Source organism: Salmo salar, chromosome ssa05 (genome assembly GCF_905237065.1).
Source record: "Salmo salar chromosome ssa05, Ssal_v3.1, whole genome shotgun sequence".
Lineage (NCBI taxonomy): Eukaryota > Metazoa > Chordata > Actinopteri > Salmoniformes > Salmonidae > Salmo > Salmo salar.
In genome coordinates this window covers 79,193,284-79,209,150 of record NC_059446.1, presented here as the reverse complement: position 1 = coordinate 79,209,150, position 15,867 = coordinate 79,193,284, and the positions used below count along the sequence as shown (strand labels likewise).

General features: G+C 43.9%; 1 protein-coding gene across 3 annotated transcripts in view; it reads left to right on the top strand.

Moving 5' to 3' along the window:
* The first annotated feature begins 699 nt into the window (after window positions 1–699).
* The window catches only part of LOC106585480 (collagen alpha-1(VI) chain), a 49,610-nt gene continuing 34,442 nt past the window's right edge, over window positions 700–15,867 (top strand). For all 3 annotated transcript variants that reach the window (XM_045719047.1, XM_045719046.1, XM_045719045.1), the window contains exons 1-13: window positions 700–902; window positions 1,419–1,562; window positions 7,006–7,135; window positions 9,028–9,234; window positions 10,087–10,243; window positions 10,764–10,877; window positions 11,033–11,053; window positions 11,237–11,257; window positions 11,412–11,456; window positions 14,995–15,048; window positions 15,206–15,250; window positions 15,566–15,592; window positions 15,756–15,782. In XM_045719047.1, the coding sequence (XP_045575003.1) occupies window positions 1,466–1,562; window positions 7,006–7,135; window positions 9,028–9,234; window positions 10,087–10,243; window positions 10,764–10,877; window positions 11,033–11,053; window positions 11,237–11,257; window positions 11,412–11,456; window positions 14,995–15,048; window positions 15,206–15,250; window positions 15,566–15,592; window positions 15,756–15,782 (945 nt within the window). In that variant the 5' untranslated portion in view covers window positions 700–902; window positions 1,419–1,465. The remainder of the gene's footprint in view (window positions 903–1,418; window positions 1,563–7,005; window positions 7,136–9,027; window positions 9,235–10,086; window positions 10,244–10,763; window positions 10,878–11,032; window positions 11,054–11,236; window positions 11,258–11,411; window positions 11,457–14,994; window positions 15,049–15,205; window positions 15,251–15,565; window positions 15,593–15,755; window positions 15,783–15,867) is intronic.

Here is a 15,867-nt window from a genome sequence, read left to right as displayed (position 1 = left end):
AGATTGTTATAATGTGAGGAAGTGCATCCTGTAGAAACTTCTCTAAGAGGACATTGAACCTTCAGAGGGCCTTGAATCGTCACTACTTGTCACGTCCTGGCCAGTATAAGGGTTAATTGTTATTGTAGTTTGGTCAGGACGTGGCAGAGGGTATTTGGTTTATGTGGTCCGGGGTGGTGTTTTTCTAAAAGGGCATTTGATTTAAGTATTCTGGGGTTTTTGGGCACTGTTCCTTGTTTATGTATTTCTATGTTGATCTAGTTGGTTGTATGTCTATGTTTGGTTAATTGGGGTGGACTTCCAATTGAAGGCAGCTGTGTGGTGTTGCCTTTGATTGGAAGTCCTATATTAGTTGGGTGTGTTTGTCTGTGTATTTGTGGGAGATTGTTTCTTGTTTAGCGTGTGTGAGCCTAACAGGACTGTCTAGTAATCGTGAGTTCGTTTTGTTATTTTGTATGTTCATTTTTGAGTTTATTAAATGTTCAAAATGAACTATCTCAACTCTGCTGCATATTGGTCCTCTTTTTCCGACGATGATTTCGCTATATCGTCTGACGACGAAGAAATCCCTGACACTACTGGCAACGTTTTTAGGCCACACAGCGATACTTCATCCAAAATGAGTTTAAAAAACAGCAAAGATTGCACTGTGTGCTATGTATTTGTGTAGTCTACTTTATTAAATCCCCTGTAATTTACTCTATCATCCTCAGTAGAAGCTGCTGTAAGGTAGCAGTAAGGATTGTGTGGGGTGTAAACTGTATGAGATGGGAGGTTACTTTGCAGGTGAGCCCCACCCTCTCCTGTTGCACAGACCACTAGCAGAGAGAGCAGAAAACACACCTGGACAACCCAAACCTGTGGGATATTCACATTTTAACACATATGCAAAAAAGAGAAAGGTAAGAAATGCAACTTTATTAAACGCATACGTATTCTAAAGTGCTTAGAACCTACCACTGGTCACTTTAGAAGAGTTTGGATCAAATCCATTTGTCAGTTTAGAACCATACCACTTGTCTTTAGAATGGTAAGGAAACTTCTCCTTTGTTAAGTGTGATTCAATGGGAATAGACATGATATTCAACACTTGTATGAATCTGAAGTGAAGTCATAAGCATTATGCACCAAAGCATTTGGAAATACCAGTATTGGAAAATAATTTGTCAATCTTTTTTTTTTTTTTTTTTTAACAATGTACTTTGTTTCAAAAAGCATTTACTCTTGACTTGAAGGTAGGTAGTAGGTACCGATGTTGACTGAGGAAAATTCTGATGCATTTATATTTGGATGATGATTACGAAGGCCAACAACAGGATGTATGGAGGCTGGGTGTGAAGAGGGGTTTCAGGCTTTGACCACCCAAGCTGGATGTGCTTAAACATTCTCTTTTTATTGAATATTTTTCTTTGGCCTAGGTTCTCCTGAAGTCCCTTCTCCCCTGAGTCTCCAGAGGGCCTCTCCCATGATGAACCTGACCGGTGCTATTCTACTTCTCTCGTTGGTGTCGCTAGTCCATGGTGCCTGCTCTCTCAATGGGAGGAACAGAGGAGACCTCTATGGTAGGCTATCAAGCCAAGCTGTAGCTGAGTAGCCTTGCTCTCCTGCCCACTCTTTTTTTACTTAGCAAGATGTTATGCTAATGCTTAATATCTGTTGAACATTTACCAAAGCAAAGCATAAAACACAAATCCTTAATGTTGCCAAGTGATAGGGTAGTACATATTAATTTAGATGCACTTTAAAGGGCAACTCCATCACATTTCAACTTCATTTTCATCATCTCCTGCACCGTACCATTGTCAACACGTGAAAACAACATGTCTACTTTTTGTATAATAAAAAAAAAGTGAAAACATCCTACCCGATGACATCAAAAGTTTAAACATTTTAAAAACAGTGATTTTAGAACACTATGAGATTGGCGGTGTAACGGGTGTCGTAAGGATCAGACCAAAACGCAGCGGGAACGTGTATACTCATCTTCTTTTTAATGTGAAGAAGGAAAAACAAACAAATCACGTATACAAAACAAACGACACTAACAGTCCTATCAGGTGCTCAGACACTAAACAGGAGACAACTACCCACCAATACCATAGAACAAACACCTCTCTTAAATAAGACCTTCAATTAGAAGCAACGAGGAGCAGCTGCTTCCAATTGAAGGTCAACCCCATTAACTAAACATAGACATAGAACGACTAGAACTAACATAGCCCAAAAACCCCGGAACACACTAAACAAACACCCCTCTTACATAATAACATAACCCAACAAACCCCGAACCACATAAAACAAACACCCCCTGCCACGTCCTGACCAAACTACAATAACAAATAACCCCTTTACTGGTCAGAACGTGACAGACGGTGACGTGGGGATCAAGAAAAATAGCCTCCCTCTGGCTAGAAACTCGTTGAAGGTTTTGAAAATCAGTTGTTTTGTTTTTTTATCCTACCTGTGATGTCAGAGAAGCATTTCTTTGGATTTCTTTCCTCTTATCTTGTTAACCACAGATCATATAAATGCGCAATTTTCACATACAGTGCATTCGGAAAGTATTAAAACCCCTTTGTTTCAAAATTTTGTTACGTTACAGCCTTGTACTAAAATGTATGAAATTATTTTTTAACTCACCAATCTACACACAATACCCCATAATGACAAAGCAAAGACAGGTTTTTAGAAATGTTTGCAAATAAAAAAACAGAAATATCACATTTACATAAGTATTCAGACCCTTTACTCAGTACTTTGTTGAAGCACCTTTCGCAGCGATTACAGCCTCGAGTCTTCTTGGGTATAACTCTACAAACTTGGCACACCTGTATTTGGGGAGTTTCTCCCATTGTTCTCTGCAGATCTTCTCAAGCTCTGTCAGGTTGGATGGGGAGTGTCGCTGCACAGCTATTTTCAGGTCTCTCCAGTGATGTTCGATCGGGTTCAAGTCCGGGCTCTGGCTGGGCCACTCAAGGATATTCAGAGACTTGTCCCGAAGCCACTCTTGCGTTGTCTTGGCTGTGTGCTTAGGGTCGTTGTCCTGTTGGAAGGTGAACCTTCACCGCAGTCTGAGCTCCTGAGCGCTCTGGAGCAGGTTTTCACCAAGGAGCTCTCTGTACTTTGCTCCGTTCATCTTTCCCTCGATCTTGACTAGTCTCACAGTCCCTGCCACTGAAAAATATCCCCACAGTATGATGCTACCACCACCATTCTTCACCGTAGGGATGGTGCCAGGTTTCCTCCAGACGTGAAGTTTGGTATTCAGGCCACAGAGTTCAATCTTGGATTCATTAGACCAGAGAATCTTGTTTCTCATGGTCTGAGAGTCTTTAGGTTCCTTTTGGCAAACTCCAAGTGGGCTGGCTGGCCACTCTACCATAAAGGCCTAATTGGTGGAGTGCTGCAGAGTTAGTTGTCCTTCTGGAAGGTTCTCCCATCTCCAAGGAGGAAATCTGGAGCTCTTTCAGATTGACCATCGGGTTCATTGTCACCTCCCTGACCAAGGCCCTTCTCCCCATTTTTGCAAGTCTCATAGTAAAGGGTCTGAATACGTATGTAAATAAGGTATTTCAGTTTTCTATCTTTTATACATTTGCAAAAATGTCAAAAAACTGTTTTCACTTTGTACTGTGTGGAGATTGTTGAGGGAAAAAAATGTATTCAATACATTTTAGAATAAGGCTGTAATGTAACAAAATCAAGGGATCTGAATACTTTCAGAATAGACAGTTGTGTAAAAGCTGTCTGAGGAAGAAGTGGACCAAAATGCGGCGGAGTTAGGGTTCGTCATATTTAATTACACGAACACTATGCAATGTACAAAAACAACAAAACTGACAGCCAACACAGTCCTGTCAGGTGCAACCACAATGACAAGCACAATTACCCACGAAACACAAAGGAAACGTAGGCAACTTATGTGTGACTCCCAATCAACCACAACCCTCTACAGCTGTGCTTGATTGAAAGTCACATGGCCAAAATCAATGAAACAATAAAAAACACACACTCCCTTCTGCCACGTCCTGACCCAACTACACCCTCTACTGGTCAGGACGTGACAGTACCCCCCCCCCCCCTGAAGGTGCAGACCCCGGGATGCACCTAAAAAAAGAACACACAAGAAAATACCCAATACCCCAACAAAAAATAACCCCTAAACAATAAGGGAGGGAAGGGAGGGTGGCTGCCGTCACCGACGACACTGTGCTACACCCTCCCTCCCCAACCCACCTATCCTGGAGGTGGCTCAGGTGCAGGACGTGGACCTCGCTCCACCTTCGGTGTCGCCCACTTTGGTGGCGCTGATAGCTGCGCCGGGCAGACGGGCCACTCGGGCTGACCCTGGCAGACAGACCACTCGGGCCCCTCGGGCTGGGCCGGAGGGCCGGAGGGCCCCTCGGGCTGGGCCGGAGGGCAGTCTGGCCACTCTGGCAGCTCCGGGCAGTCTGGCAGCTCCGGGCAGTCTGGCCACTCTGGCAGCTCCGGCTCAGGATTCACCAGGCTGGGGGGACATGGCGCAGGCCCTGGACTCACCAGTCTGGGAAGACCCGCTGGAGGCCTGGTTTGAGGAGGTGGCACAGGAGGGACCAGGGTGGAGAGACCCACTGGAGGACTGGTCCGTGGAGGAGACACGGGCTTGACCAGGATAGGGAGACCCACTGGAGGACTGGTCCGTGGAGGAGACACGGGCTTGACCAGGATAGGGAGACCCACTGGAGGACTGGTCCGTGGAGGAGGCACGGGCTTGACCAAGATAGGGAGACCCACTGGAGGACTGGTCCGTGGAGGAGGCACGGGCTTGACCAGGATGGGAAGACATGCAGGAGGCCTGGTTCTGGGCGTAGGCACAGGACGTGCAGGGCTGGGAAGACATGCAGGAGGCCTGTTTCTGGGCGCAGGCACAGTCTTTACCAGACAACCAGCACGCACCTCAGGACGAGTATGGAGAGCTGCCTCAGGTGACATTCCCACGACACGCTCATTAGGGCGAATGCCGTACTTTATGCACCACACTAGCAGCTCTCTCATCTCTCTCTCTCCTAATTTCCCCATTAACCCCGTCACAGTCTCTGCCTCATATCCCTCGCTCACCTCCAATGTCATCCCGACTGGCTCTGGTTCCGACCTCAGCTCCACCGACTGTCCCGTGTGCCCCCCCCCCCCAATTTTTTTTATTGGGGCTGCCTCTCGCACTCGTTGCGCTCTCTCTCCTCGTAATAGCGCCTCTCCGCTCTCGCCGCTTCAATCTCCCACTGCGGGAGGCGATAATCCCCAGCCTGAGTCCATGGTCCCTCTCCGTCCAGGATCTGTTCCCAAGTCCATTGGTCCATCACGCTGTACTCCTGCTGCTCCTTCCTCTTCCGCTGCTTGGTCCTGGTTTGGTTGGTAATTCTGTAACGGCTGTCTGAGGAAGAAGTGGACCAAAATGCGGCGGAGTTAGGGTTCGTCATATTTAATTCAACGAACACTATGCAATTCACAAAAACAACAAAACTGACAGCCAACACAGTCCTGTCAGGTGCAACCACAATGACAAGCACAATTACCCACGAAACACAAAGGAAACGTAGGCAACTTATGTGTGACTCCCAATCAACCACAACCCTCTACAGCTGTGCTTGATTGGAAGTCACACGGCCAAAATCAATTAAACAATAAAAAACACACACTCCCTTCTGCCACGTCCTGACCCAACAGGACGTGACAAGTTGTTTCGTGCTGGAGATGATATATGATTTTGGAAAGTGGCCAAATTGATTAACCAAACCCAAATGTGCTCAACCCCTGTAATAGAAAACAGAGGGAGGTCAGTAAATCTTGTTGTCAGTCAATATCCTCTGAGCAGTCGTTAAATAGGAAGTTGCATGTAATCTCTCTACTACAACATGTTGATATATGGAGTACCTGTGTAATAAGACATCTTTGGATTGAACCAGCCATTTCTCTCTATGTCTGTATAGGGCTAAAGCTTTGTTCACACTGCAGGGCTTAATGCTCCATTATTTTTTTTTATCCATTCTGGAAAACTGACTCTCCAAACACTGTGACCAAATTGGATTTGTGTTCAGAAAGAATTCTATGCTCGTTGTTATAGCAACGACCAGTGGTGTAAAGTAATTATGTAAAAAATACTTTAAAGTCCTACTTAAGTAGTTTTTTTTCTTCTGTATCTATATATTCTTTTATTGACAACTTTTACTTTTACTCCACTACATTCCTAAAGAAAATATGTAAATTCTACTCCCATAAATTATCCCTGACACCCAAAAGTACTCATTACATTTCAAATGTTCAGCCAGGACAGCAATATCCAATTCACGCACATACTGTATCAATATAATGCGTTGTCATCCCTACTGCCTCTGATCTGGTGGACTCACTAAACACAAGTACTGCCTTTGTCATTCATGTCTGAGTGTTGGAGTGTGCCCCTGACTAGCCGTACATTTAAAAAAATACAATTGTTCCGTCTGGCTTGCTTAATATAAGGAATTTGATGTATAGCATTTACTTTTTACTTTTACTCTAGTATGACAATGAGTATGTTTTCCACACTGTACTTAATTAAGTACATTTAAAACCAGATACTTTTAGACTTTTACTCAAGTAATATTTTACTGGGGGACTTTCACTTTCATCCCATTTGAAAATGATCCTTGGCTTAGTTGGCTATAAAGAATCAGTTCTTCAGAAATTCTTGGGAATTGAGCTTACCAGTGGGAATTCCACATAATGTCTGTTCATGGATTTTTTTTCATAGTTCCTTTCTTTTTGTAAATGACTAAGACAGAGTACATTTTCATCATATGTGTTGAAAACTGTACTGAAGTTGAATTTAACCAGAACAGTCAGTTTAATGAAAAAAAAGCCTGTTTCAGTATCCAGAAAAAATTTAATAAAAACTATATTGAACACAGTATCACCGTTTTTTAAATATTTTGTAAAAATGTTTTATGCCATGTCAAATCTAACATTATCCTCCCCTTCCTATTTCCCCAGACTGCCCAGCAGATGTGTACATTGTTCTGGACACCTCAGAGAGTGTGGCGCTGAGAGCCAAGCCCTACGGCTCCTTTGTTGATCAGATCAAGCAGTTTGCCCTGGACTTTGTGGACCAGCTCAACACTAGGTGTGTATCACCTCCATACTGACAGTTTTAGCTACATGACTGGTATTCATCAAGAACTTATGTGGTTAACAATGGGTGCTTTCAGGTCCCTTACTTCAATTCATGACATTTGGCAACTAAACGGTAATTAATGCTACGTAGTAATGATTATGGCGAGCTTGCCAAGAGAAATCAAGTGTCACGTTAGCGACAAGGCTTCTGGGAAACTCGCACCTGGCCGTTTATTCACCCCACAGACTGTAACACAGACCAAACAATATCAATCCTCCTACAGAGGCTTCCATTGGCATACCTCCTGTTTCATTTCTTAAACTACTCTCTGTGATCATTATTAAAAAATACAGTCATATTGTACCAGTAAAGACAGCTCATCTTGTTAAACTACAAAACGCATTGGGCTTTTGCTAAGACCAGTGGTATTTATACAGATGCTGCAACTTATCTATTATAAATCGTAATAGACTTGCTTTTGCCATCCCACTATTTGGAAACAGTGCAACTATTACGGTTAAAATATTTGAGCTGTGTTTTCTGTGGCCCATACCGATATGTTTCATCACTGAATGCCTGTGTGTGTGAGTGCGTTAATAACTAACAAGCTCAGACAGGCAGCCAGTGTGATGAGTGACTGTGCGTGTTTGTTCAGTGCAGCCATTCCGAATCATTCGCCCAGAAAAGGTTTGGGGTTTACCTTTGGGGCACTGACCTGCATTCCTGACTGAAAGGTTGATATCTTATCTCAATCTAATGAAGTCTCACCTTACACTAAGGAGTTGTCCTCCTGAAGTTGGGAGGACCTGATGAATGACATCTTCACGTGATAAGAATTACACATATAAGAGAACAATACTTTTAGTCATTGTCACGCTCTGACCTATGAGAGCTGTTTTTTCTCTGGTTAGTTAGGTCAGGGTGTGATATGGGTGGGCAGTCTGTTTTTTGTTTCTATGTTTTGTTGTTTTTCTATTTCTAGGTTGAGTTTTGGATGATCTCCAATTAGAGGCAGCTGGTTCGTGTTGTCTCTAATTGGAGATCATATTTTAGTTGGGGTTTGTCTATGGGGTTTTGTGGGTAGTTGTTTTGTGAGTATCATCTGGCGGAACTGTTGGCTGTCGTTTTGTTGTTTTTGTTTAAGTGTTATCATTAAAGTAAATATGAGCACTCTACATGCCGCGCCTTGGTCCCCTTTATACGACCCTCGTTACAGTCATGCAGGCGCACAGTGAGGTTTGTCATTATCTGACATTTATTGAATTGGGGCCCATGTTTTGGAGAAGCCCTGTAATTCAAGACATTGTTGTACAATAAAATACCATCAGCTCAATGTTTATAAAGGAACGATAAATGTTTGCACTGAGTCCAAGTATGCCAAGTATGCCGTTTGCCAAAGATCATGGTGTATCCACTAATGTGTCTGACTCAGCACAACTTCTTTGCAAAACAGCCAATATAGTAGATTATAGTACTGGAGAAAATAGCAGGAGGACGATGGGTCACACGGGGGGCCAGTACGGAAAAAACACGTGGGGCCAGTATGGAAAAAAAAATGTATGAAATGAATTGAAATGTATGCATTCACTACTGTAAGTCGCTCTGGATAAGAGCGTCTGCTAAATGACTAAAATGTAAAAAAATGTAAATGTGCTTGGGGCTTGGCAAGACGGCACACTTGTAATAGATTTGTTCTATCAGGTTTTAGTACCACTTTCTCCCCTCTGGGAATCAATACATCATTCCTATGAACGAACTCCCTGCCTTCTGATCTGCAGACAGTAAATTAAATGCTGGTGATTTAGGGGAATTGTCCCTGTAGTGCATGTAGATCAGAGGTAACTCGCTTTGTGTCACACTTTGTGTGCCATTGTGACATAGCTCTGCCTGTACTCATCTAGATACTACCGCTGTGAGCGTAACCTGACGTGGAGTGTGGGAGTGCTGCACTACAGTGATGAGGTAAAGGTGATGAGGGAGCTGACCAGCACCAAGGAGGCCCAAGGAAGAGCTCAGCTGAAGAGAGCCATACAGGACATCCGCTACATCGGCAAGGGAACCCACACCGACTGTGCCATCTCCGTAGCAACTGGGCAGCTGATGACAGGGTGAGTCCATCGATTGTATAAGGGCTCAGGGCCAGACCCAGAGGCAGATGGTTTGAGTATTTGATATTTATTAGTTCCAAAAAGGGTAGGCAAGAGAATGGTCGAGGATAGGTAAAAGGTCAAAACCAGATCAGAGTCCAGGAGGTACAGAGTTGCAGTTAGGCTCAAGGTCAGGGTAGGCGGTTACGGAGTAAAGAAAACAGGTAAGCGTCAAAACCGGGAGGACTTGCAAAAGAGAATAGCAAAAGCAGGATCATGGGAAAAACACGCTGGTTGACTTGAAACAGACAAGACGAACTAGCACAGAGAGACAGGAAACACAGGGATAAATACACTGGAGAAAATAAGCGACACCTGGGGGGGGTGGAGACAATCACAAGGACAGGTGAAACTGATCAGGGCGTGACAGATTGGTTGATTGAGTAGTTAGTACCAGTCAATCGATCAGTCAGTCAGTTAGTTAGTTAGTCTGTCTGTCTGCATGCATGTATCCATCTCAGATATGACGTGTGTGAGAGAGTGTCTTACAGCACATGCATTTTATCCCAATATACCGTGCATGATACTTTGATATTGTGTAATACTTTCCTCCTTCACTTCTATAGTGCCTTTAGGAAAATGCTTTGTTATTTCCACCTTGGAACAGAGTTCAGCGTTTTGTCAGGGGCAAGTTAAAAGCACATTTCCTGCATCCTTTCAGGGTGAACACATAGACATTCAAACCTCTACTAGGGAGATGGAGTTCCTCCACAAAGCTTCTGACAAAATAAATTCTGCTCCACAATTATACAGCAAAGGATCCCGTTTGACTCACACGTTCTGCTTTGTTGTATCTCTTTCTTCAACCCACAGCTCTCCTCTCCATGGCAACAAGTACATGGTGGTGGTGACAGATGGCCACCCGCTGGACGGCTATAAGGAGCCGTGTGGCGGGGTGGCATACACCGTGTCTGAGGCCAGAGCCATGGACATTAAAATCTTCAGCGTGGCAATCACTCCGCATCACCTGGTAATCAAGAGGGAATAGAGCTCTGGCTAGAAGTTCCAGGTTGTAGACAGAGAACTTTGCCCTCTGTAGTGGCCATGGAAATACAATAACATATACTGCTCAAACAAACTGGATTGGCTGTAGTCTGACAGTCTGAGTTTTTTAAATCAAGGATCCCACTGTATTTTATATATTATATATTTATATGTAGTCTTTGCATTCTTCTCTTGCACCTCAAGAATGTGTGGGTATGCCAAAATCCAGGCAGTATCACATCCGGCTGTGATTGGGAGTCCCATAGGGCGGCGCACAATTGGCCCAGCGTCGTCCGGGTTTGGCCGGGGTAGGCCGTCATTGTAAATAAGAATTTGTTCTTAACTGACTTGCCTAGTTAAATAAAGGTTAAATAAAAAAATATACAAATAATTAAAACATTTAAAACAGCATTTTTTACACACAGAGAATGTTTGGGGTAGTTTTTCAGTATTTCAGTCTCTGTCTCTAAGGCCCCCCCCACCCTCTCTCCTCTCTCTCTCTGCAGGACAACAGACTTGATTCCATAGCAACAGATGTACAACACACCCATAACATGTCTGCTACTAGTGAGGACCCGCAGGTTGTTAGGAACACCGTCAGCTCCATAGTGTCTACCATGGTGAGTACACCATCGTCACATAGTTACCATCATACAAGCGGCCATTTTTAAACCAAGGCCCTGTACCTAAATGTAATTTACTGTAGGCCATTTTTTTTGGTGCCAAAACAGACTATTCTAATCAATTGTCTGTCTCTTCTTTTATGGATCTGTAGTACAAGGATTCTGAATCTGTGGTGAGTTTTTCTTCAGTCTTTTTGATACAAGCATTTCGCTACAACATCTGATAAATATGTGTATGTTACCAATAACATTTGATTTGATAGTTCCCGACCAATACAGTGTGATTGTTGTTTGTGATCTCATTTATGAACAGTGATTATAACTGGGGTTGATTTATGTTTATTGTTCCTTTTCAGTGCTGTTCGTTCGAGTGCAAGGTAAGCCTGATCACATTGTCATCATTTTTCAACATGATCTCGCAAAAAACTTCATTACTGACTGTTTGTCTTGATTAATCTGATCTCAGTACAGTCTTAATATGGGATCCAGTGGAGTCAGAAGTCTTTCTCATCAGTGTTCTTTGTTTCACAGGCTCCCCTGGGATCTCAAGGCCCTGCTGGTGCAGGAGGGGGCGCGGTATGGTGCTCTCTGTTTTCCTTTTAGTTAAAACACCACATTTACATTTACCAGACGCTCGTATCCAGAGCGGCTTACAGGGGCAATTAGGGTTGTGTGCCTTGCTCAAGGGAACATCAACAGATTCAAACCAGCAACCTTTCAGTTACTGGCCCAATGCTTTTAACCGCTAGGCTATCTGTCGCCCACCTATTGGTGAACATGTTGAAATGCCCCTCGCTGTATTCTTAGATATACTTACCTTACCTTATTACTGATGGTTTGCTAAGCTCTAACTCTCAGTGTCTAAGTAAGGGATAAGTAAGCGTTGGGGGGGGGGGGGGAGTGATTTGGCTCACGTACTGCAGTTCATATACAGTAAGGATTCACAATGTTAACACGTGTGTGCGTGTGTGCACACTGAAAAGCACATGAAACACATTACTATAAATATGCCAGACATTTATAATCACACAGTATTACAAGGTCAATATCAGGACAGTGACAGAATGAGTGAAACAGAAAGTACTGATACTGGTTTGAAACCAGATTGATTGAAAAAAACAGAAGATGGAGTAGACTGGCTTATCCATAAACATGAGATTCAACCTGTGGAGGTCAAGGGTTTCAAGCCAGTCGTCTACAGTATCATGGAATGTTTTCCGTGCCAGAATAAGATCGCATGGCATGTGCTTTTACTATCAGGGCAGAGAGACGTGTTTCACTCGCTAATGTACATGTGAGAAAGAGAAAAGAGAGTGTGTGTGTGCGTGTGTGTAGTAGTGGCGTGCATGACTGTGTATCAGAGAGATGAGAGAGAGAGTAAGACAAAGGGAAAGACTGATTCTTGATTCAGTAGTATCTTGCCTACAGAGGATCCAGAGCTGCCCCTGCTGTGGTCTGGATTCAAACCAAAGGTTATAAGGACGGGAGTGGCTTTGCGCCAATACCCAATGGAATGTTAATGAGAGGACAATCTTTGCTTTACCAGAACCGTATTCCATGGGGGTGCAGCGTTATGGAACATTGAGATAGAAATATATTACATAGAAAAGCCATGCTTCTATGTCATGTGGAATAGGGAATCATGTCCGCTCTGTAACAGACATTTCTATGTGTGATCAGAGTGTTCTCCAGAGTGTGCCCCCAGGCCCGTGTTTACCTGATGGGGACTAATGACTCTGACCAGATCTAATCATGGCATCCAGATGGCCTGCCTAGCCCACTGCTAGTCAACACAGCTCTTGTGTGTTCCAGCCAAGAAATACATTAGGGAGACGAGGAGGTAGTGGAACTGAAAAAGGCTTAGTTTGATTGATTCTATTGTACAGTACCGTGTTCTGTGCACAACTTCTGGCAGTCTGGCAAGTCCAAGACTTTCTTCTCTGTCTCAATGGGAATTGTGGGCAAAAGGGTGTAATGTCACATGCACAAGTACAGTGAAATGCCTTTCTTGCAAACTCAAAACCTAACAATAAGTAAGTAAGCATACTATATACAGGGTCAGTTCCAATACCATATTTACAATGTGCAAGAACATTGGAGTGATGGAGGTAGATATACACTGCTCAAAAAAATAAAGGGAACACTTAAACAACACAATGTAACTCCAAGTCAATCACACTTCTGTGAAATCAAACTGTCCACTTAGGAAGCAACACTGATTGACAATAAATTTCACATGCTGTTGTGCAAATGGAATAGACAACAGGTGGAAATTATAGGCAATTAGCAAGACACCCCCAATAAAGGAGTGGTTCTGCAGGTGGGGACCACAGACAACTTCTCAGTTCCTATGCTTCCTGGCTGATGTTTTGGTCACTTTTGAATGCTGGCGGTGCTTTCACTCTAGTGGTAGCATGAGACGGAGTCTACAACCCACACAAGTGGCTCAGGTAGTGCAGCTCATCCAGGATGGCACATCAATGCGAGCTGTGGCAAGAAGGTTTGCTGTGTCTGTCAGTGTAGTGTCCAGAGCATGGAGGCGCTACCAGGAGACAGGCCAGTACATCAGGAGACGTGGAGGAGGCCGTAGGAGGGCAACAACCCAGCAGCAGGACCGCTACCTCCGCCTTTGTGCAAGGAGGAGCAGGAGAAGCACTGCCAGAGCCCTGCAAAATGACCTCCAGCAGGCCACAAATGTGCATGTGTCTGCTCAAACGGTCAGAAACAGACTCCATGAAGGTGGTATGAGGGCCCGACGTCCACAGGTGGGGTTTGTGCTTACAGCCCAACACCATGCAGGACGTTTGGCATTTGCCATAGAACACCAAGATTGGCAAACTCGCCACTGGCGCCCTGTGCTCTTCACAGATGAAAGCAGGTTCACACTGAGCACGTGACAGACGTGACAGAGTCTGGAGACGCCGTGGAGAACGTTCTGCTGCCTGCAGCATCCTCCAGCATGACCGGTTTGGCGGTGGGTCAGTCATGTTGTGGAGTGGCATTTCTTTGGGGGGCCGCACAGCCCTCCATGTGCTCGCTAGAGGTAGCCTGACTGCCATTAGGTACCGAGATGAGATCCTCAGACCCCTTGTGAGACCATATGCTGGTGCGGTTGGCCCTGGGTTCCTCCTAATGCAAGACAATGCTAGACCTCATGTGGCTGGAGTGTGTCAGCAGTTCTTGCAAGAGGAAGGCATTGATGCTATGGACTGGCCCGCCCGTTCCCCAGACCTGAATCCCATTGAGCACATCTGGGACATCATGTCTCGCTCCATCCACCAATGCCACGTTGCACCACAGACTGTCCAGGAGTTGGCGGATGCTTTAGTCCAGGTCTGGGAGGAGATCCCTCAGGAGACCATCCGCCGTCTCATCAGGAGCATGCCCAGGCGTTGTTGGGAGGTCATACAGGCACGTGGAGGCCACACACACTACTGAGCCTCATTTTGACTTGTTTTAAGGACATTTCATCAAAGTTGGATCAGCCTGTAGTGTGGTTTTCCACTTTAATTTTGAGTGTGACTCCAAATCCAGACCTCCATGGGTTGATAAATTGGATTTCCATTGATTATTTTTGTGTGATTTTGTTGTCAGCACATTCAACTATGTAAAGAAAAAAGTATTTAATAAGATTATTTCTTTCATTCAGCTCTAGGATGTGTTAAGTGTTCCCTTTATTTTTTTGAGCAGTGTATATATATATTGGTAAGGTGACTAGGCAACAGGATATAAGATAAACAGAGTAGCAGCAGCTTGTATGTGAGTGACTGTGCTTGTGTGTAGAGTCAACATGAATGTGCATATTATGTCTGAGTGAGCAGATGAGGGAGAGTGTGTGTGTGTGTGTGTGTGTGTGTGTGTTCTAGGGCCCTGTGAGTGTGAACAGAGACAGTGCACAAATAAAAATAAAAGGTCAATAAAGATATAAGGTTAACTCAGATAGTCCATGTAGCTATTTTGTTATCTATTTATCAGTCGTATTGCTTGGGGATAGAAGCTTCCTGTAGCTTAACAGTTTATACAAACGGCTTCACTCAGACTCTGCTTCACAATGACTAACACTGGAAGAGGTTGACTGATGACAATGAGAAATAGATATGATTCTTTTTTTCAGGGAACTCCAGGACGTCAGGGGGTTGCCGGGAGACCGGGAAGTTTGGGAGCAAAGGTAGTATATGACACATTACAGAACATGAGCTTGTCTGTCTGCTGACTGTAGACTGTGAATACATTGTGCTTTGTAGCCTGTTTGATGCTACAGATGATGGCTACAGGCAATGTGGATCATATCTGGATCACATGTGGATCATATCTTTGTCACCCAGGGGACTGCAGGTGACCAGGGACCCCAAGGACACAGAGGAGAGAAGGTCAGAGTGATTATTTATCTAAAATAAAAATATATACCACTTTGAATGTTTTAGATTATTCATAACACATGCTGGTTAGCAATAATGTAACCTTGCCTGGCAGAAGTTACAGCTATGGTGTAAATGCAATATTTAGAGACATACTTGTCTGGCTGTACGAGGTTAGCTAATGCAATGATCCATGAGCATTCACTTAACTGTATTGAAATATGCCATATGTTCCCAGTGTTTCCAACACCAGGATTTTACAACTCCGGATCCGTATTAAGTGCTTAGAAGCTAAACTCTGATGTTCGTCACTCTCTTTCTCTACAGGGTGACCATGGTCCTTCTGGTGACAGAGTAAGCTCTCATCGATCTTGTGGAGAGTAATAGTGATTATAATAGTGTTTATAAACCCTGTAGTACGTAAGTATATAATGTAAACAAAGAATACATCACGTCAAATCATCCAACAGCCATAGATTCAGCTGTCAAAATGTTTGAACGTTATTTTGCCCTACAGGGTCCAAGAGGACCATCTGGACAAAAGGTATGTTGTTGATCTTATGCATCATTCATTCATTCATTCATTCATTCATTCATGTATCCATCCATCCATTCAGTCATGCACATTA